The following is an 18,832-nucleotide window of genomic DNA, read 5'->3' as shown; positions in this document are numbered from 1 at the left end:
GTGGATTTTTGCCCCGGGAATTTGCGGTTTTAATTGCGAGATCAGACGCGGGGATGCAGCGTTTTAAAAAGGGCATTCATGCTGAACAATAATCTGCAATGAAAACTGCATACATTTTGTATAAAAATGTGCATAGATTTGAATCAACTCTGCATATCTGAGACCATCCCTAGTTATGTGTAAAAAAGGCTGTTGACCTGGGTTTGATCTCTCTCGGCCCGTAGTCATAATTCCCCTGCAGTGAGCGCCCAAACCATAATAAGTTTTTGTTGCTTATTATATAGCTTTGCTGCTAAAGTCTGGTACGGAAAGAGCGGGAGCTGAAGTTTTTAATACGCAGCAATTCAAGGTTCATTACAGCTGTCCTATTTGTGCTTTTCACAATAATGTCAGCGTTGTTACATTCGTGTACCAGAATAACAATTCTAAGAGCTACCGTAATTGGTCCACCTCGTCACTCACTAGTACAGTGCCCTCTGGGGCTAGTCGTATCATCTATTATTCTACTTCTTGATGAAAAGGATTCCATTTTTCCTCCTGCGTTTGTGTGGATAAAAGAGCTGACCATTGGTTTTTATTGAAACGTTCCTGTCGCGGTTTGATCCTCACCTTCCGGTTTGATGTTGATCTGATCAGGTAGACGATAACACACGGCTGTCGGATCGTAGTGACGCCTGGCACTTTGAAATGAAGAAAGCTGTAACCAGCAGGCACACAAAGCCTGCCAAACACACAATTACTATAGAATCTCCCAACAAAGTGTTTTGATCTTTAGTGTCTTGTCAGTATAGCCTAACGGAACTTCCTCATCAATGCGTGGCCTGCTTGCCATCCTTGGGACATTGCAGCTGTGCGAAAGGTCAGTCTGCACCATTATTAATATGATGTGCGGTTTTGATGCAAAAGGAAGACATTTCTATCTTTCATCAGGATAAGTTAGCAGGAAAAAAAATGACATTTTTTTCCCAGTCAGATAAAATATAATAAAACAGTAAAAATAGTCAACCTGCAGTCTGGGTTTGGTTATATATTTGATAATTGGTCTTATTAAGGATTGATTTCTTGTACATTGCACATAAACCATTTTTGGGCTAGTATTTATTTTTCATTATGCCATCTGGGTTCCCAGTGCTAAATTCTTGTGCCAGCCTCAGATTCTTGTGTGGATTAATCAGCTGTTTCATCCGAATGCCTCCCGCTATCCCATCATCATCCAGATGAGCTAGTCAGGGAGGAGCTTGGATGGGACACCAGTTAAGGTAGTCTTTTCCTCTGAGCACAGATATAACCATGTCCACCTTCCCCATGCTACTGCTGAAAGATTAACTCTTTTTGGTCAGCACTGCAGCTACAACTCAAAATGTCTGTCTCATTCCTCCCTGCCCAGCCCCTAATAAAGCATTTAACTTTTCCACACCCTACCCAGTGCGTTCAACATGAGAAAGCAGCAGGAGGGTCTATGCCAGTGTTCCCCAATCCTGTCCTCAAGGCCCACCAACAGTGCAATCTACAGAGGTAGTTAATCAGCTCTGCTGACACACTAATTACCTCACCTGTGCATGTTTGTGGTTTTCTGCAAAACATGTACTGTTGATGGGCCTTGAGGATGGGGTTGGGGAACTCTAGTCTATGCTGTCTACACTTCAACTATTGCAAGACCTCACAGCAGAACACAGGAAGGTGCTGGAGACAGGGGGAACCATGTGTTATGTACCCCTTGAGAACGGGATAGGAAGTAAGGAATGGTGGTCAAATATTCTGAGATGATGCAGGGTTACATAAACTTATGCTGCTTAAAAATAGACCAATTCGATTGGTTTATACTTGTAAGGCTTGGTGGTGTATTCTCCACAGTCAGCATGCAACGCATGAGCTGGCGTGGAGGAGGTACACACACCAGCACAAGGAAACAGGCTATCCCTAGTATAGTGGAGGGGAGGACTGACTCCAATAGGAGATTGTGGCGCACAGAGCCGGTGCAGATCTGACAGCCACAAACAATGCTTTCGTTATAACGTCTCAGCGCAAAGTAGCGCTGAGCGCATAAACCAGAACTGAGGAGATCAGGACAGGTAGACAGAATGAACGCTTGCTAGCTAGCGGCTACTTAGCGACAGCAAGCGTCCAAAACAAGACAGACTGGAATGAGGCAGCCAATGCGATTGCAGCGATGGCGTGCCTCACAAAGACAGGACAGGATAGTCAGGAAATAGCAGGATCAAGATAGATGAACGTAACACAGACAAATATACAATAAGTATGTTTTCCTAGCGTATTACAATTACAGCTATCAATGAAACTATTTGTAACGTCTGACTAACATATGTATATATCGGCAATGAACCGATATATGACATAAGCAGGAACGCTGACTAGGACTGGAGTAATACAGGGAACAGGACTCAGAAGGATTCGCTATCTCTTCGCAGAGATGAACGCAATCCACAAACGGTAACAGAACAGGATTCAGAAGGATTCGTTATCTCTTCGCAGAGATGAACGCAATCCACCAACAGTAACAGAACAGGATTCAGAAGGATTCGTTATCTCTTCGCAGAGATGAACGCAATCCACAAACGGTAACAGGACAGGATTCAGAAGGATTCGTTATCTCCTCGCAGAGATGAACGCAATCCACAAACTGGACCAGGAGCAGGATACTAGCTCAGCACGGGTGCTCACGATACGCGCAAACTACCAAAACGTGCTGGAAAGCTGACTAACTGCACACAGGATATAAACAGTTCGTGTACGTATACATCAGCGACACTGATGTATCAACGTAACACGAATACAAGGAAAATAATAAACGTGCTGGTATGCATATATATGGGCAATGAACCAATATATGATGCAAAACCAGCAAAGTATCTTTTAGAACAAGAAACACGATCGGGGGCTGAAGCGACAGCAAGACAGGCTTAAACTGAAGCTATGAAAACCCGAGGAGTCCTGCAGGAAGCAGATCTTTATACTGAGGTCATCCAATGGGAGCAGACATGCAGATTCCCACACAGGTGAATGATAATCAGTCACAAGCTGACAGCAGGGAAAGGCAGACAAAGCTATGCAGCTTGCATGGAAAGAGATCAGAACTGCCTGAGCTGCAGCACTACTACTTCCAGCAACACCTGCTGCAGCAGCGATCATTACAGTACCCCCGCCCTTAAAAGCGGATTCCAGACGCTTTTCAAAACTGAAATTCCCAACAAAACAGTCTGACTGATAATTCATGATGACCGGGACAGCCCGGCAAGACCGAATTCCAGAATCAGTCCCCACAAGACTGGACCCATCAGAACCAGAACCTACAGAACCATGCCCATCAGTACTACAAGCCCCAGTGTGACACCCATCAGAACCATGATTTCCAGAAGAAAGCCCTCCGAAACTCCCTGAGCGATACCCACCGCCTTCCAGGAACCGTTCAAAAACGCCAAAGCCTTTGCAATGCCCACCGGGACTGTCTTTACCAACACAAAACCCACTGTTGAACCAGTCCAAGGCACCAGGACAAGTTTTCTCAGAGACCTCCCAGAACACCTTGAAGCTCCAAAGAGATCCCCATAGGTCAGAACACCCCTTAGGCTCACATAGAGAACTATCAAGAACCCCTATGGAACCTAGGGCAATTCCCGAGTCAGGGCCACAAGGACAAACATCAAGATCAGGGCTTTCAGGGACCAGAACCATCTTGGGCATGCAGGCAGACTGGCAACATCAGAACATGTTCCCACTAAGGAAGCATCAGAGCACGCTAACACCTTAGACACACTTGGGCATTCTGGCACACAAAGAACATCTGGGCACACTGGCACAAGAGAAAACTCTGGGCATGTCAAGGAACTGTGAGCCTCAGGGTCAGCCAAGACAGGACCAAAACCAGGACTGGCCAAAAAAAAATCATCATGACTAGACTTCGCAACTACTGGACTTTTACACGAGAATGCAGGATCAGACTTAGATGTCGCTGATTCCAGCAAAGTCAGTAACAAATCAGATTCAGGGGCACTAACAAGACAGGACAAATCTTCTGATGTATGCACTGAACCAGATAGGGACTCCACAACTACCTCTGGACTGGACAGAGACTCATCTAATACACTGGATTGGAGCTCATGAGGCGCTGCAGAACAAGTCAGTATTGCAGCAGCCCCCACTGGACTAGGCAAAACTGAGGAATTCCCTGGACAGGAAGAGGACTCTGGAACCTCTGCCACAGCGGCCAGAGAACCAGAATCTTTCAGGATACAGGGCTGGGTTTCAGGAACACTCATCAGACCGGACTGAAATTCTGAGATTTCTATTATTTTGACCAGAGAATCAGAATTATCCATGTTACAGGGCAAGACACTGAAACATTCAGAGGACAGGGCTGGAGTTCCTCGGCTGTTACAACACTGGAGAGGGACTCAACTACATTGGTTAAATCAGACTGTGTACAGGGCAAGGTATCTAACACACTTGCTGACGAGGACAATATTTCAATGGCTTCTGCTTTGCTGGGCAGAAATTCATCAAGTTTTATTAGAGCAGACTGTAATTCCAAAACAGCTGCTAGACAAGTGAATATTACTGCAACACCAACTGAGGTAAGCAGTGCCTCAGACTCCTCTGCTAGAGGGTTTGAAGTATCCAAAGTACTGGGTGAAGCATAAGACTCTGCGACCACAGCTTCACTGGACAGGATCACTGAACAGTCCATATTGCAGGGCAAAACCATGGAAGCACCTGCTGGACAGCATAATGATTCTGTGACCTGAGTTTCATTGGAGAGATCTACTGCACAATTCATGGTACAGGGCAAATTTACTGGAACATTTTCTGAACAAGGTAATAATTCTGCGATTTCAGGTTCACATAGCAGATGCTCTGAGCTATTCACGATACAGGGCAAATTTACTGGAACATTTTCTGAACAAGGTAATAATTCTGCGATTTCAGGTTCACATAGCAGCTGCTCTGAGCTATTCATGATACAGGGCAAATTTACTGGAATATTTTCTGAACAAGGTAATAATTCTGCGATTTCAGGTTCACATAGCAGATGCTCTGAGCTATTCACGAAACTAGAGCGAGGTGTAGAAACAGGAAGATCAAGACACAATGTTTGCGCATCTGAATCACCATTCATTTGTAAAATTGGAAAATTCAGATTCTGGGGTTCTGAGGTTTCTAGACAGGATTGCTGGGACTCGGAAACTGATGTAGTGCATCTATTGGCATCTGCTGGATCAGACAGGAGTTGAACTTTATTAACACAGGTAATTTCTGCAGAAGTGTTTGCAGAGGCAGGCAAGATTTTTCTGGTGTCTGTTTCACTGAACAAAGAGTCATGAGTACTGGCTAGGCTGGACTCAGAAGTCAGCAGGACCTCTGGATTCTCTGCTGAGAAATTTGCGCAGGGCAAGGTTAAGAATGTATCAGTGGCTTCTGTTTTACTGGTAAGTAACACTGAGTTATCCATGGTACAGGGTGGAATTGCAGGAACTTCAATTTCACACAAAAAGAGCTCCGAATCACCTGCTGAATCAGCCAAAGGTGCTGAAGCAGGCGGGTCAGAACGCCAAATTTGCGAATTCGGAGTCACATAAAAATCATCCAAAATCAGTTCCCACACGTCAATCAATGGAGCCACAAAGTCATACCCACACACACCAGTTTTTATTAGGTTATAGGCAGACTTAATGCATGCATTCAATACTAATTCACTTTTTGCACTGTAAAATTGACAAAATGAACTTGAATCATTCTTCCATTCATTGACCAGAGCTTCCATCTCTCCTTTCTCAAATGGAGGATTCCAAGCATACTTAACAGGCAGATCATGGTTTGCAGATATGATTGTAGCAGGGACATATATTGGGTTAATTAGCAGGTGATTGGCAGATTCCTTATTCCTAAGAATCTCCAATACCTGTAGCAAGTGCTGAACTGTAGTGTATGCAAACTTTCCTTGCTTCACAAATAAGTTGATTTGTTCAATACTCTGTAATATCTCCTCATAATCATACTAAGATAATTCTTTTAAACAAAAATCTTTATTTTCCCTAGCCAGGGAGGAAAGTTCATTAGTAGTTTCATAAGTCCATTTAACTCCCCTGAAAGACAATTGCATTTCATTATCTGTTAATGGCAGAATCTCATTATAGGTCTCAGTCGCTAAGGATAACGACTCTGCAGATCGGACACGTTTCTTAGAACGTTTGCGTTTTGCCTTAGACCCTGCTGTTTTTGGTGATTTATTCAAGGCTGCAGGAAAATTATCAGTAACACTTTCTGCTTGCTGAACATTTTTGCAAGCAATTGAAGGAGAAGCTGATTGGCCTGCTGCCAGGAGTTCATTAAGAGGAAAAGGCAATGGATCTATGCGCAACCAGTTATGGATCACAAACGCTAGAAATTCCAGCGGTCTCTCTTTCAAATCGGAATGATTGAGAACATCAAATGCCCACTGGAATAATTCCCCTTTAAACAAAATATAACTTAGTTGGAGTGCCCAGGTTGAAACAGGAGTCGCTTGGAGATCGGGATTGGCCAGGAACCTGGCACATTCAGAGAAAAACTCATTTTCTGTTTCAGAGTTAAGTTCTTCAAATTTCTTAAAGGAACAGGGACCATAATTAACAGTGTCATACTTTCTGGGAATCCCCCCCACAATGGGGATTGGTAATGGGGTTTTCATAATGTAAGGCTTGGTGGTGTATTCTCCACAGTCAGCATGCAACGCATGAGCTGGCGTGGAGGAGGTACACACACCAGCACAAGGAAACAGGCTATCCCTAGTATAGTGGAGGGGAGGACTGACTCCAATAGGAGATTGTGGCGCACAGAGCCGGTGCAGATCTGACAGCCACAAACAATGCTTTCGTTATAACGTCTCAGCGCAAAGTAGCGCTGAGCGCATAAACCAGAACTGAGGAGATCAGGACAGGTAGACAGAATGAACGCTTGCTAGCTAGCGGCTACTTAGCGACAGCAAGCGTACAAAACAAGACAGACTGGAATGAGGCAGCCAATGCGATTGCAGCGATGGCGTGCCTCACAAAGACAGGACAGGATAGTCAGGAAATAGCAGGATCAAGATAGATGAACGTAACACAGACAAATATACAATAAGTATGTTTTCCTAGCGTATTACAATTACAGCTATCAATGAAACTATTTGTAACGTCTGACTAACATATGTATATATCGGCAATGAACCGATATATGACATAAGCAGGAACGCTGACTAGGACTGGAGTAATACAGGGAACAGGACTCAGAAGGATTCGCTATCTCTTCGCAGAGATGAACGCAATCCACAAACGGTAACAGAACAGGATTCAGAAGGATTCGTTATCTCTTTGCAGAGATGAACGCAATCCACAAACAGTAACAGAACAGGATTCAGAAGGATTCGTTATCTCTTCGCAGAGATGAACGCAATCCACAAACGGTAACAGGACAGGATTCAGAAGGATTCGTTATCTCCTCGCAGAGATGAACGCAATCCACAAACTGGACCAGGAGCAGGATACTAGCTCAGCACGGGTGCTCACGATACGCTCAAACTACCAAAACGTGCTGGAAAGCTGACTAACTGCACACAGGATATAAACAGTTCGTGTACGTATACATCAGCGACACTGATGTATCAACGTAACACGAATACAAGGAAAATAATAAACGTGCTGGTATGCATATATATGGGCAATGAACCAATATATGATGCAAAACCAGCAAAGTATCTTTTAGAACAAGAAACACGATCGGGGGCTGAAGCGACAGCAAGACAGGCTTAAACTGAAGCTATGAAAACCCGAGGAGTCCTGCAGGAAGCAGATCTTTATACTGAGGTCATCCAATGGGAGCAGACATGCAGATTCCCACACAGGTGAATGATAATCAGTCACAAGCTGACAGCAGGGAAAGGCAGACAAAGCTATGCAGCTTGCATGGAAAGAGATCAGAACTGCCTGAGCTGCAGCACTACTACTTCCAGCAACACCTGCTGCAGCAGCGATCATTACAATACTCAAGCTGAATACATTTGCATAGAGAATTTGCATAATATTGCATCATCTCAGAACCATTTACATCCCATTGGCCATTCCTACTGATCAGGGGATTACCAGCTTGCTTTCAGCAGTATTTGGACATGAGGTTGAGAGCTATACATTTTTGTACAGTTCTTTTTTTCTGAAGTGAAGGTTTTCAGATGCATGTGCACATTCTATTCAGAGCTAAGAGTTTGTGGATTTTTGAGGTGGAAGTGATTTAAAACGGTTTGCCTTTTTTATATGTTCAGAAGTATAACTATAAAGAAGTTGAATTGTGACTTATCCTAGCACAGAGGTTTTATTGGGCTCATTAACAATTTCTCACTGGGGTATTAGTCTTCTCTCCTTAAAGGAAACCAGAGATGAATGCTTTGGCACAAAATAAACATATTCCCCGATAGATTTTACCAAATATATCCTGTAACTGGTATTTTCGCCACTCTGGTGTTCCGTTTTTTGTGTTTTTGGTTTTTTTTTACTAAAACTCCATGCAAAACACAGTTCATCAGAAAAGCATATCATTTAGTGGGCTGTGTGCAAAATGAAATCACCATTTCTAAAAACCTCTTATGCTTATCAAATATGGTATCAAATATAGATTAAAAAAAAGTTTTTCAATACACCCTTACATTAGCAGCTCCTCCCATCTCATCACAACTCTCTTTGCTGCTGTAAGTATACAGAAAGAGGAAAGCAGAGCCAGAAGGGGGCAGGCTTGGGCTTAAAAATACATCAGAGAAGACAGACTCAGCTATAATGATTCCTGAACAAAGCCAGACTGAATGCTCAGTCTGGGATTTTATCAGGGCTCATAACAAGCAAGCTGAACAGTGAAGGATTAAGGTGTGTACACACATCTGACTTTTCCAAACGTCCGGTCGTTCAAACCGGTTGTTTGGGCGTCAAGTCAGACGTGTGCCAAGCGGTTCCGTCAAAACCAGTCTTATCAGCTGAACGATCGTTTGTACACATGTGCGACTTGGCGTTCAAAACAACCGGTCGTTTGTTTAAATATGCGTACACACGTCTGATATTCCCAGAGAGCAGAGTAGATGTTTTCTCTAATGTTCACACTGATATATATATGGTAAAATACATGAGGGTGCTTCGTCTCTGGTTCCCTTTAACCCCTGCAGCCCTTTTCCTGCAGGGTTATTTGTTAGTAAATTGGTGACATAAAGATAAATTGCGCTGGGCTACCCCTAAAGATTTCAAAATGAGGCCAGCCAAAGATGACTCAGGAGAGCTACTGTAAAGAGAGAAGCTAGAAGTGTTGGGAAGACCTTAATAGAAAGGAAGGTCCCAACTTCAAACAGAAAAACCAGCTGCCCTGTGCTTCAACTGGAGAAACAGGAAGTACAGAAGTGTATGTTGGCAACAGAAGATTTGCCCTGCTGGTCTCAATGACTGGATCACCAACCACAGCAAGTGAGGTCCTATCTCTCTCATGAATGCACATGCAGGCTAAGTGGCAAGTGCTAGAATCCTATGTTTGTATCCCAGAGGGGACTCTTCCTGCATGGAGTTTATATGTTTTGCTAGTGCTGTGGTTTCCTTTGGCTGTTCCAGTTTCTACACCCAGGGGCGTAACTACAGGGGTGTAACCTCTGCATCCACAGGGGGGCCTAGAGCTGTACGGGCCCTAACTACTAACCTTCCCTTCCTCCAGTAAAGGGGACCATTCTTCAGATCAGGTGTTTTTGTGGCTAAACTGGTTATGGGTGAGATCATGATGGCCACACTTGTTTTAGGACCAAGATGAGCCCCCAACAGGGGCGTCGCTTCTGAGGAGCATCCTCTGCGACTACAGGGGGGCCCAAAGCTGTAAAAGGGCCCAAACTTGTACATCACTCCCTTTGATAAAGGGGTCCATCTTTCAGATCAGGTGTTTTTGTGGCTACATTAGTTATGGGTGTGAAGAGTATGATGTCTATACTTGTTTTATGACACTTGTAAGATGGGCCACCAGCTGTCAGGGCGACCAGGGATTGGCAGTGACTGGATAGTGTAATGGTTAAGGGCTCTGCCTCTGAAACAGGAGACCTGGGTTTGAATCTTGGCTCTTCCTGTTGAGTATAAGCCAGCACCTATTCAGTAGGAGACCTTGGGCAAGACTCCCTAACACTGCTACTGCCTATAGAGCGCATCCTAGTGGCTGCTGCTCTGGCGCTTTGATTCCGCCAGGAGAAAAGCGCAATATTAATGTTATTTGTCCTGTCTTGTCTTGGCAAGGGAAAGGGTGTGAACATTGGAGGGCCCCATCACAGATTTGCTGGGGGGCCCCATGATTTATAGTTACACCACTGGCCCCTAGGCTGTGCGGGTCACCAAGGGTAAGCAAGGGAAAGGGTGTGTACAGTTGGGAGGGGCCTATCAAAGTTTGGCTGGGCAGCCACATCATTTGTAGTTATGCCCCTGTCTGCACCTCAGGAGCCCAAGTGTACTAAAACATAATTGCCACAACTGTGATTCTTGCCCTTTGCTGAAAACAACTCCACTCCTGGTCCCTTTTTTTTCCCTGTGGTGGGAGTTGCATTTGAGCGCCCTGACTTCAGAGAAGGCCACAGCTTTTCAGAGGGTTTCCCATCAGGGACGGCTTTCACATAAGACAGTCCCCATGCTCTTTTGTCTAGCTTCATAGTTTGGGTGGAAATGTAATGTAATTTATACAAGTACACATTTACAATTTCATTTAAAACACAAAGGAAATGAAAAGAGTTCTGGGCAAGAGTTCAGGAGACTCCAATAAAGCTTTTACCAGGTAATTAAGCGGTAAAACGGTTAGTCAATAGCTTTCTCTGCGTTTGCTTCTAGAGAGTTTCTCTACTAATACAGCTGAAGAACTTCACAGAGAAAGGATGTTTTTGTGACATTACGATCTCTCCGTGACAAGCTGCACAGCAAAAGATAACATGTTGTCTGAATAGAACCTGTTTAATGAGCACCTAACATGCAAGCCTAATTGCCGTGGTGAATACAATTTCAAGCGTGCCTGGATGAAAGGGAACACTTCTGTACATAGCTGTAGTGCTTCATTGGAGCAAATAGGTGAGCCCTGATTGATTTGTGCAAACTAGTTTATAACTTCAGAAATGTGATAAACTGCATTCTATGGACATAGAGCAGGAATAAGGAGGTAGTACTGTACAGAAGTTTTGGAGACTGATGCTACGTACACACATGCGACAACGATCGTTCGTTGTCAACGACGAACGAACTTTTAATTGATGAAAGAACGACCTAAGTAAAGTTAGTTTTAAAAGGTGTGTAACGATCAGGTCGTTAGAACGAACGTTACATCACGTAAAAGCAACTATTGCGCCTGCGCATAAAAAATGAAAAGTTCCATGGAGAAATAGTGAAATGCGCATGTCAAGTCTAGTACGAACGACCGTTTCCAACGATGTACTACTTTTGCAAACGATCGTCGTTGGAAAAAATCCGCCAAGCTAGATCGTTCGTTTTTAACGATCTAGCTCGTCCGTCGTTAGACTTAATAGTCGTTGGCTGCTTTTTTTTAAACGATCGTCGTTTGAAACGATCGGGGAACGATCGTTTCAAACGACTATAGTCGCATGTGTGAACGCACCTTCACTCTACATGGAAGAAAATAACTGTGACATTGGCCAATAGCATTTAACACATGCAGTTGCAACGTGCAGGACTATGATGTGAGTGAGGCCTGGGTGTGCGCCGTTGGTGGAGGGGCCACATTTGATTCTCTGAAGCTAGATTGGCCGAGTGGTTTTGCATAGGCTATATGCCGGGCGATCCACATACAGCAGATAATTGAAGCTAGGATATACTTCAAGCATCACCCTTGTGTTTTTAGAGGGAAAATGTTTATAGGGGTCCATTTGTATAAATATTTGAAATTACCACGCAAATAAAGTATTTTGATAACTTTAAGTAGCTGCTGGGTGTTTTACCTTTACAAGATAGTTTATAACTTGTGTGGGTGGAAGGCAGTGGGCGGGGCAGCTGAACAATCCTAAAAGAATAAGAAACCAGATTTCCACTTACCCGGGGTCCATTCATGAACACTTCTAAATGCAATCACATTAATTGTAAATCAAGAAAAAAAAACGTAAGAAGGGAGACGGGGACCCAGAGATCTTGGACTGACGTACCCAACAGTGTTATGCAAATATGAGATGAGCATATAAAAGTGCCCTATGGCCCTTCGTGCATTTGGAAAGTGCTAGCACAATCCTAATGCACCCATGTGAGAAGTCCCAATAAGTTATATTTTATTAGTATTTTGAAAGCTGGGGTGCTTTTTTTTTTCTTCTAATTTTATGGGATGGACTCTTTTGTTACTAGTAACACTTGGAAAGTGGGTAAGGAGTCAAAATAACTGTTGTTCATTTAGCAAGGTGGGAGCATTTAGTTTTAGGTCGCATTCACAGTCGGACGTTATGGGCGCACGTTATAAAGTCTTATAACACAGCTTACCGCACTGCAATGCTAATCCTATGGGCCGGTCACTGTGCGACTTTAAAGTTGCGTTAATAATGTTGTGTTGTGGTACCTCTTAACGCAGACACGTTGCCACTTTAATGTCGCATTAAAACACCACGTCCCACTGTGAATACAGCCTAAAGGAAACGTGAAGTGAGAGGGATATGGACCCTGACTTATTGATTTCCTTTTACACAATACTAGTTGCCGGACAGTCCTGCTGATCCTCTGCCTCCAATACTTTTAGCCATAGACCCTGAACAAGCATGCAAATCAGGTGCTCTGACTGGATTAGCCCCATGCTTGTTTCAGGTGTGTGATCCAGACTCTACTGCAGCCAAAGAGATCAGCATGACTGCCAGGCAACTGGTATTGTTTAAAGTGGACCTGAACTCTTGCACAGGAGAGAAAGAAAACAGAGAAATTGTAATTTGATCTCTCCCCGGTGTCACATGACTGCCATGACAGAGATGGCAGATAAACTCATTTGAAAGCACAGGCTGTTAACAATATGTCTCCTTCCATGACTCAGGAAGTAGAAACAGTGCAGATTTATGTTAGGATTTGTATCCGCTGTAACAAAGCATTTCAACATTATAATGAAGCTGCCCAAAAAACACTGTGGTAAATGCATACAAATGCTGTATATACTTTTACGGGAGTTTTCCGTGCTACTGCGCAGGGGCGAGGTGTCCTGCACAAACTTGTTCATGGATGGGAGTGCAGTCGCGAACTTCCAGCTGGTCTCGGCGCTGGATTGGTGGTGTTGAGGAGGAGGTGGGAAGCTTTCTTTGGAGGAGCCAGAGGCTTCCCTCTACCAAGGTAAGTATGTGCCTTTCTCTTTTTAAAATCACAGGTTTGCTGTAAAACGCATAATTAAAATGTGTGTGCAGAACTCTGTATTAAAGTGTAGCACAGCAAAAGGTATTTTTACTACCGTAAGTTTAAATCCATTGCTTCTTTGAATTTTTTACAATTGATTTTCTGAAACTGCAAGGTCTTTTTGAAAAGAAACGTTGGACTTGTTCCCACTTGTTTCTGGTTTGCTCAAATGCGTTTTTGCGATTTATGCAAAAAAAACAAACATATATTTACAACAGCCACGCTTATAATTTCACAAAAACAAGACAAAATTTGCAAGCGGATTTCTTGAAATGAATTCAGTCTCAAAATTGAAATTACGAAAATCGTAATTGCGAAATTTTATTTTAAATTTTGCATGAGCAAAATTAGCACATTAAAATCATGGGGGGCAGAGGCGGTACAGTGGGACACAATGGAGGCAGAAGGGGGACACTAAGGGGACAGAGGTGACATAGTGGGGGGGGGGCAGTGGTGTCCCAGAGGGGGGCACTGTATGCATGGGGAACAGAGGGAGACACTGGGGGGCACAGAAGGAGGTACAGGGGATAGAGCTGGCATAGTGTGTAAACTTATGGACAGATTTAGGTTAAGAACGAACCTACAGTCCCTATCTTATTTGTTCAACCAGGGAATACCTGTATAGACCAGGTGTCCTTGCGTTTTGTCATTTACAAACGATTGGAAACCATAAAATGCAGCAAATTATGTGCATTGTGAAGCAGCCCTTAAAGTTTTATTGAACAATGTTTTTTACATGTGTAGTCTTGATATTCTTACTGACTATTTACATTTTATTTTATATGAAATATATTGCTAGTTTTGCTTTACTTTTTTTGAATGTTCTATCGAGTTTTGTAAAACACAAGTACAGTTCCAGTTTGCTTGCTCTGCTTAGGCAGCGTGCTGTGAATGCATACTGTGCTGTGAAGTTAATTTGTCTTCGGTGCTGGATACGGTAGGAAACAACATTAACTTGTGCTGTCATTGTGCTTTCAGGACTCTAGTGGAGTGAAGAACACTCTGTGTGGGTACCAGACACTTGATAAAGAGGTAAGGCAAAAACTGCTTTGCACAGAGATTAGACAAAATAAAATGGGATCTAAAAGGAAAAACAAGATTTCTAAGGATTGAAAGGAACGTTATTTTGAACAGCTAGCTGCAGATTTGACTAGCACTTTGGACAAAGGAGGCAATGTTAAGCTGTCTTTGAAAAATGAATCGTCAGGACTGTTGAATAATATTGTTGCACTAGAAGATTAGTACATATAAAGATAGTTTCACAACTCATTCGCTCAAAGATCAAGTAACCATCAACTCAAACACCTGCTCAGGAAGAAGTAAACCAGGCTCTAGCCTGATCAGAGTAACTTTATTTTTCCTACTTGGACTTTAGTGACACCCCCTCTGCTGGGTAACACCTTGTGAGGTCCATTCCCTTCTTTCTAACTACTGCCGTACCAGCAGTCTCTGGCCCCTTAAGGACCAGAAACTGCTGGTACCGTAAAACGGCGCTTACCAACTATTCGCCGCACTGAACTGCCGCTCTTGCCAGTCGCTCCACTCTAATCGCCACAGGTCCCATTCTCTTCCCTCTTTATGATGGCAGAGTTCTGTGTGCCGGTCAGGAGCTGCTTTCAATGGCTCCTGACCCTGTCCATCAATGTAAGCCAATGGGAAATCGGCCCCACCTTATTCACACAGCTAACTAGTAGTCACAACATTTAAAGGAATGTCTTCTTATTGTTATTGGCATTTAAATTTAAAATTGCATATTAACCATTTAACCACTTCACCTCCAAGGGTTTTCCCTTTAAAAAAAAAGTACAATTTTCACCTGTCAGCGCTCTTTCCATTCATTCGCCTACAACCTTATTACTACTTTGAATGTCTTCTTATTGTTATTGGCATTTAAATTTAAAATTGCATATTAACCATTTAACCACTTCACCTCCAAGGGTTTTCCCTTTAAAAAAAAAAAGTACAATTTTCACCTGTCAGCGCTCTTTCCATTCATTCGCCTACAACCTTATTACTACTTATCACAACAAAACAATCTATATCTTGTTTTTTTTCGCCATCAATTAGGCTTTCTTTGAGGGATACTTTTTGCTAAGAATTCTTTTATTCCAACTGCATTTTAACAGGAAAAAGAAGAAAAAAATGGAAAAAAAATAATCATTTCACACATCACACATTTTATTTGCCCATTTTTCCCGTTTATTGCAACGTTTAAAATTTTTCCCTAGTACAATGTTTGGTACCAATATTTTATTTGGAAACAAAGGTGCATTTTTTTTCAGTTTTGCGTCCATCACTAATTACAAGCTCATAATTTATAAAGTAGCAGGAATATACCCTCTTGACATACATTTTAAAAAAGTTCAGTCCCTAAGGTAACAATTTATGTATTTTTTTTTATTACAATTTTTTTTTTTGGGGGGGGGGGGTAACTATTGGGGAGTGTGGGAGGTAGGAGGTTAATTCTAAATGTAAATAAAAGTCTGTTCATGGAAGACAATGTGTGTAGATGTAATTTTACTATTTGGCCACAAGATGTCCTCGCGAATAACTTTGCTATGCGTAGTGGTGCTACGCAAACAGGAGGCTAAGCGTGGATGTGTAAGTATCGTTTTTTGTGAATGGCGGCGCCATCTCATAGATGGTAGTGGTCATTCAAACGGACTTAGATCAATGAATGGGAACTGAGTTCCCATTCATTGATCTCCCGGCTAACAATGGGCGGCGATAACGAGCGCGGGATTGCACGGGGGGTGAGCTGGATCGCGCAGCAGCTAAGGAAGTAGTAGCTTTGCCCCTGCAAAAAGATATGGGAATTTGCAGAGACGTAGTGACTCATCTCAGGGAAGGGAAATGGTTAAACACAGTGCGCTCTTCAATTCTCAGGAGGCCAGGAGTTGTGATGAAGCCTCCCACAGTGCCTTTTAGGAGGAGGGATGACCCTATTGCCACTGCCTCTCCCTCCTCTTTTACTTCATAAGAAAGGGGCGTTGCACGGGCTGACACCCTAAAACAGTGCATTCTGGGCTGTCAGTCATTTTTCTTCAGCCCTTTGGTTGGTGGTGTCATTAGAGAAGTGCCATCCATATATCCAGCAGAATTCTGAAGCAGCCTCTTGCAGTTGGCTTCTAGGCACAGCTGCAAACTTTAAAGAAAACCTGTAACGAAAAAATCCTCCCTTGGGGGGTACTCACCTCGGGTGGGGGAAGCCTCTGGATCCTATTGAGTCTTCCCCATCCTCCTCGGTCCCACGGCGGCGGCGCAGTATCTGCTCTCCGCACGGAGATAGGCGGAAATAGCTGATCTCCGTCGGGCCGCTCTACTGTGCAGGCGCAAGGTGCCTGCGCTGTAGAGCGCACCCGATGGCGATTGGCTATTTTCGCCTATCTCTATGCGGAGAGCCACAACAGCGCCCCCGCTGGAGCCAGGAAAGGTAAATAAATCAGCGCTTGTCAGGCTTGTCGAGGGAGGATTCCGGGACTCTTCGGGGGAGCCCGCGCTGGACTGCCTGCAGCTACAGGGGAGGGAGAAGCCTCATTGGGACCCTGTGGCTTCCCCCTTACAAGGTGGTAGCCCCCAGGGGAACCATTTTTTTGTTACAGGTTCTCTTTAAGTGTTAGTAGCAAATAGTCTATATTTTATCACAACTATTTGTCTTGTGTGGGGAAAGGTGGAGAAAGGATTCAGGGAGCCCATTTAAAAAAAATCCAGAAGTTGAGCTTGAAAAGCAGCATAAACGTTATTGAAGTGCTCTTACCGATACCTGTAATGAAGTTGCTGCTCTTAACTCTGTGTGATGACTTAGATGAAGGCATTAATAGAGTCCTGTTCTCTTACAGGCAATCAGAATTTAATAAATGATTGGATGATTAACTCTGTCATTTTCTGGGGTCACCTTCTCAAATTAGGCAAATGATCCTATCTAACACAATACTGGGATGCATGTGTCAGTGGGGAAGATCTCAAGAAAGAAACCTAGAAGTCAGGCTCTTACGACAATTGATGTCAGTTCAGATGTGACAGCTTGATGCTCTTGTTTACATTAAAAATGTTCCTATTCTAAATGTGCTTTTAGAGATGTTCAGTGCCCTTAAAGAGAATCTGTATTGTTAAAATCGCACAAAAGTAAACATACCAGTGTGTTAGGGGACATCTCCTATTACCCTCTGTCACAATTTCACCGCTCCCCGCCGCATTAAAAGTAGTCAAAAACAGTTTTAAAAAGTTTGTTTATAAACAAACAAAATGGCCACCAAAACAGGAAGTAGGTTGATGTACAGCATGTCCACACATAGAAAATACATCCATACACAAGCAGGCTGTATACAGCCTTACTTCTGAATCTCAAGAGATCACTTGTGTGTGTTTACCTTCTGTCCCCAGCTTCTCTCATGCACTGAACATTACAGGCTTCCTGCAGACAGCTCTACCTATGTCGTTAATTCTTCAGTATGTGACAGACCAGCTCCTTTCACAGCCTCCAGAGGAGGATTTTTATCCAGCTCTCTTCTATCACTGATAAGATAGCAGAGAAGCTGCTGGCTTATGTAAATAAAACACACACTGGAGTGTGCATAGAGGAACAGTTCAACACTGAAGAACTTAGCAGCCTTCCAGACACAGGCCGACAAGTCTGACAGGGGAAAGATACATTGATTTATTACAGAGATGGTTATAGTAGAAAGAGCTACAGTAAGCCAGAACACATAAGAATAGGTTTAGGAACTTGTAGGATGGTAGAAAAAACGTTGTAATTTTTGTTACAGAGTCACTTTAAGCCACAAACATTGAATTTATTTATTTTTATTTATTTATTAAATTCACCATCCACTGAATATCCCCTGATGCCAGCTGACACAACATGCATGCTGCATACCTAATGAATGGTTCTATTGCAAAGAAATGCACATACAGTATCTGCATAATTATTAGTCTCTTTAGGAACCTGTATAATATATCTGCACCTGTTATGATTGAAAAGTATCCACAAAGATCCATAGAAAGCAATACATAAATACTGGGAGTTGTTTGACTTGAAGGCTGCCTTGCACCTCTTTCTGGGGGCAATATATAGGCAGATGACTAAAACTATCACCGCATCTCTTTACAAGTCATCCCTCCGCCTCCCCATGTTGAAGGGCATAGTGGACTTGTGAACTTCCTGCTTTTCATCTTACTTGTCAGCCCCTGCTATGCCTGGGCACTGGGCAGGTAATGTATGATAATGGAGCTACATATTTTTGTTTTATTTGCAATGAGCAGAAAACAAACATACTCAGGCTGCAGCGCGTTCATCCTACATGATCCGATGCTGGGTACACACGTTACGATTTTCCGTACGATTTTCCCAACCGATCGTTTTTTCCGCTCGATTCTGCACTCAATTCTATGCTCGATTCTTTTATCTTTACTAGTTTTTCTTATATTTTTCCATTCACTTCTAT

General features: G+C 43.2%; 1 protein-coding gene across 1 annotated transcript in view; it reads left to right on the top strand.

Annotated features, from left to right (window-relative positions):
- Positions 1-18,832, top strand: part of LOC137561137 (tetraspanin-15-like) — a 248,321-nt gene that overhangs the window by 217,424 nt on the left and 12,065 nt on the right. The window contains exon 6 of the mRNA XM_068272398.1: positions 14,367-14,420. Coding sequence (XP_068128499.1) covers positions 14,367-14,420 — 54 coding nt within the window. The remainder of the gene's footprint in view (positions 1-14,366; positions 14,421-18,832) is intronic.

The sequence above is a fragment of the Hyperolius riggenbachi genome, chromosome 3, assembly GCF_040937935.1.
Source record: "Hyperolius riggenbachi isolate aHypRig1 chromosome 3, aHypRig1.pri, whole genome shotgun sequence".
Taxonomy (NCBI): Eukaryota; Metazoa; Chordata; class Amphibia; order Anura; family Hyperoliidae; genus Hyperolius; species Hyperolius riggenbachi.
This window is presented reverse-complemented; position numbering and strand designations above follow the sequence as displayed.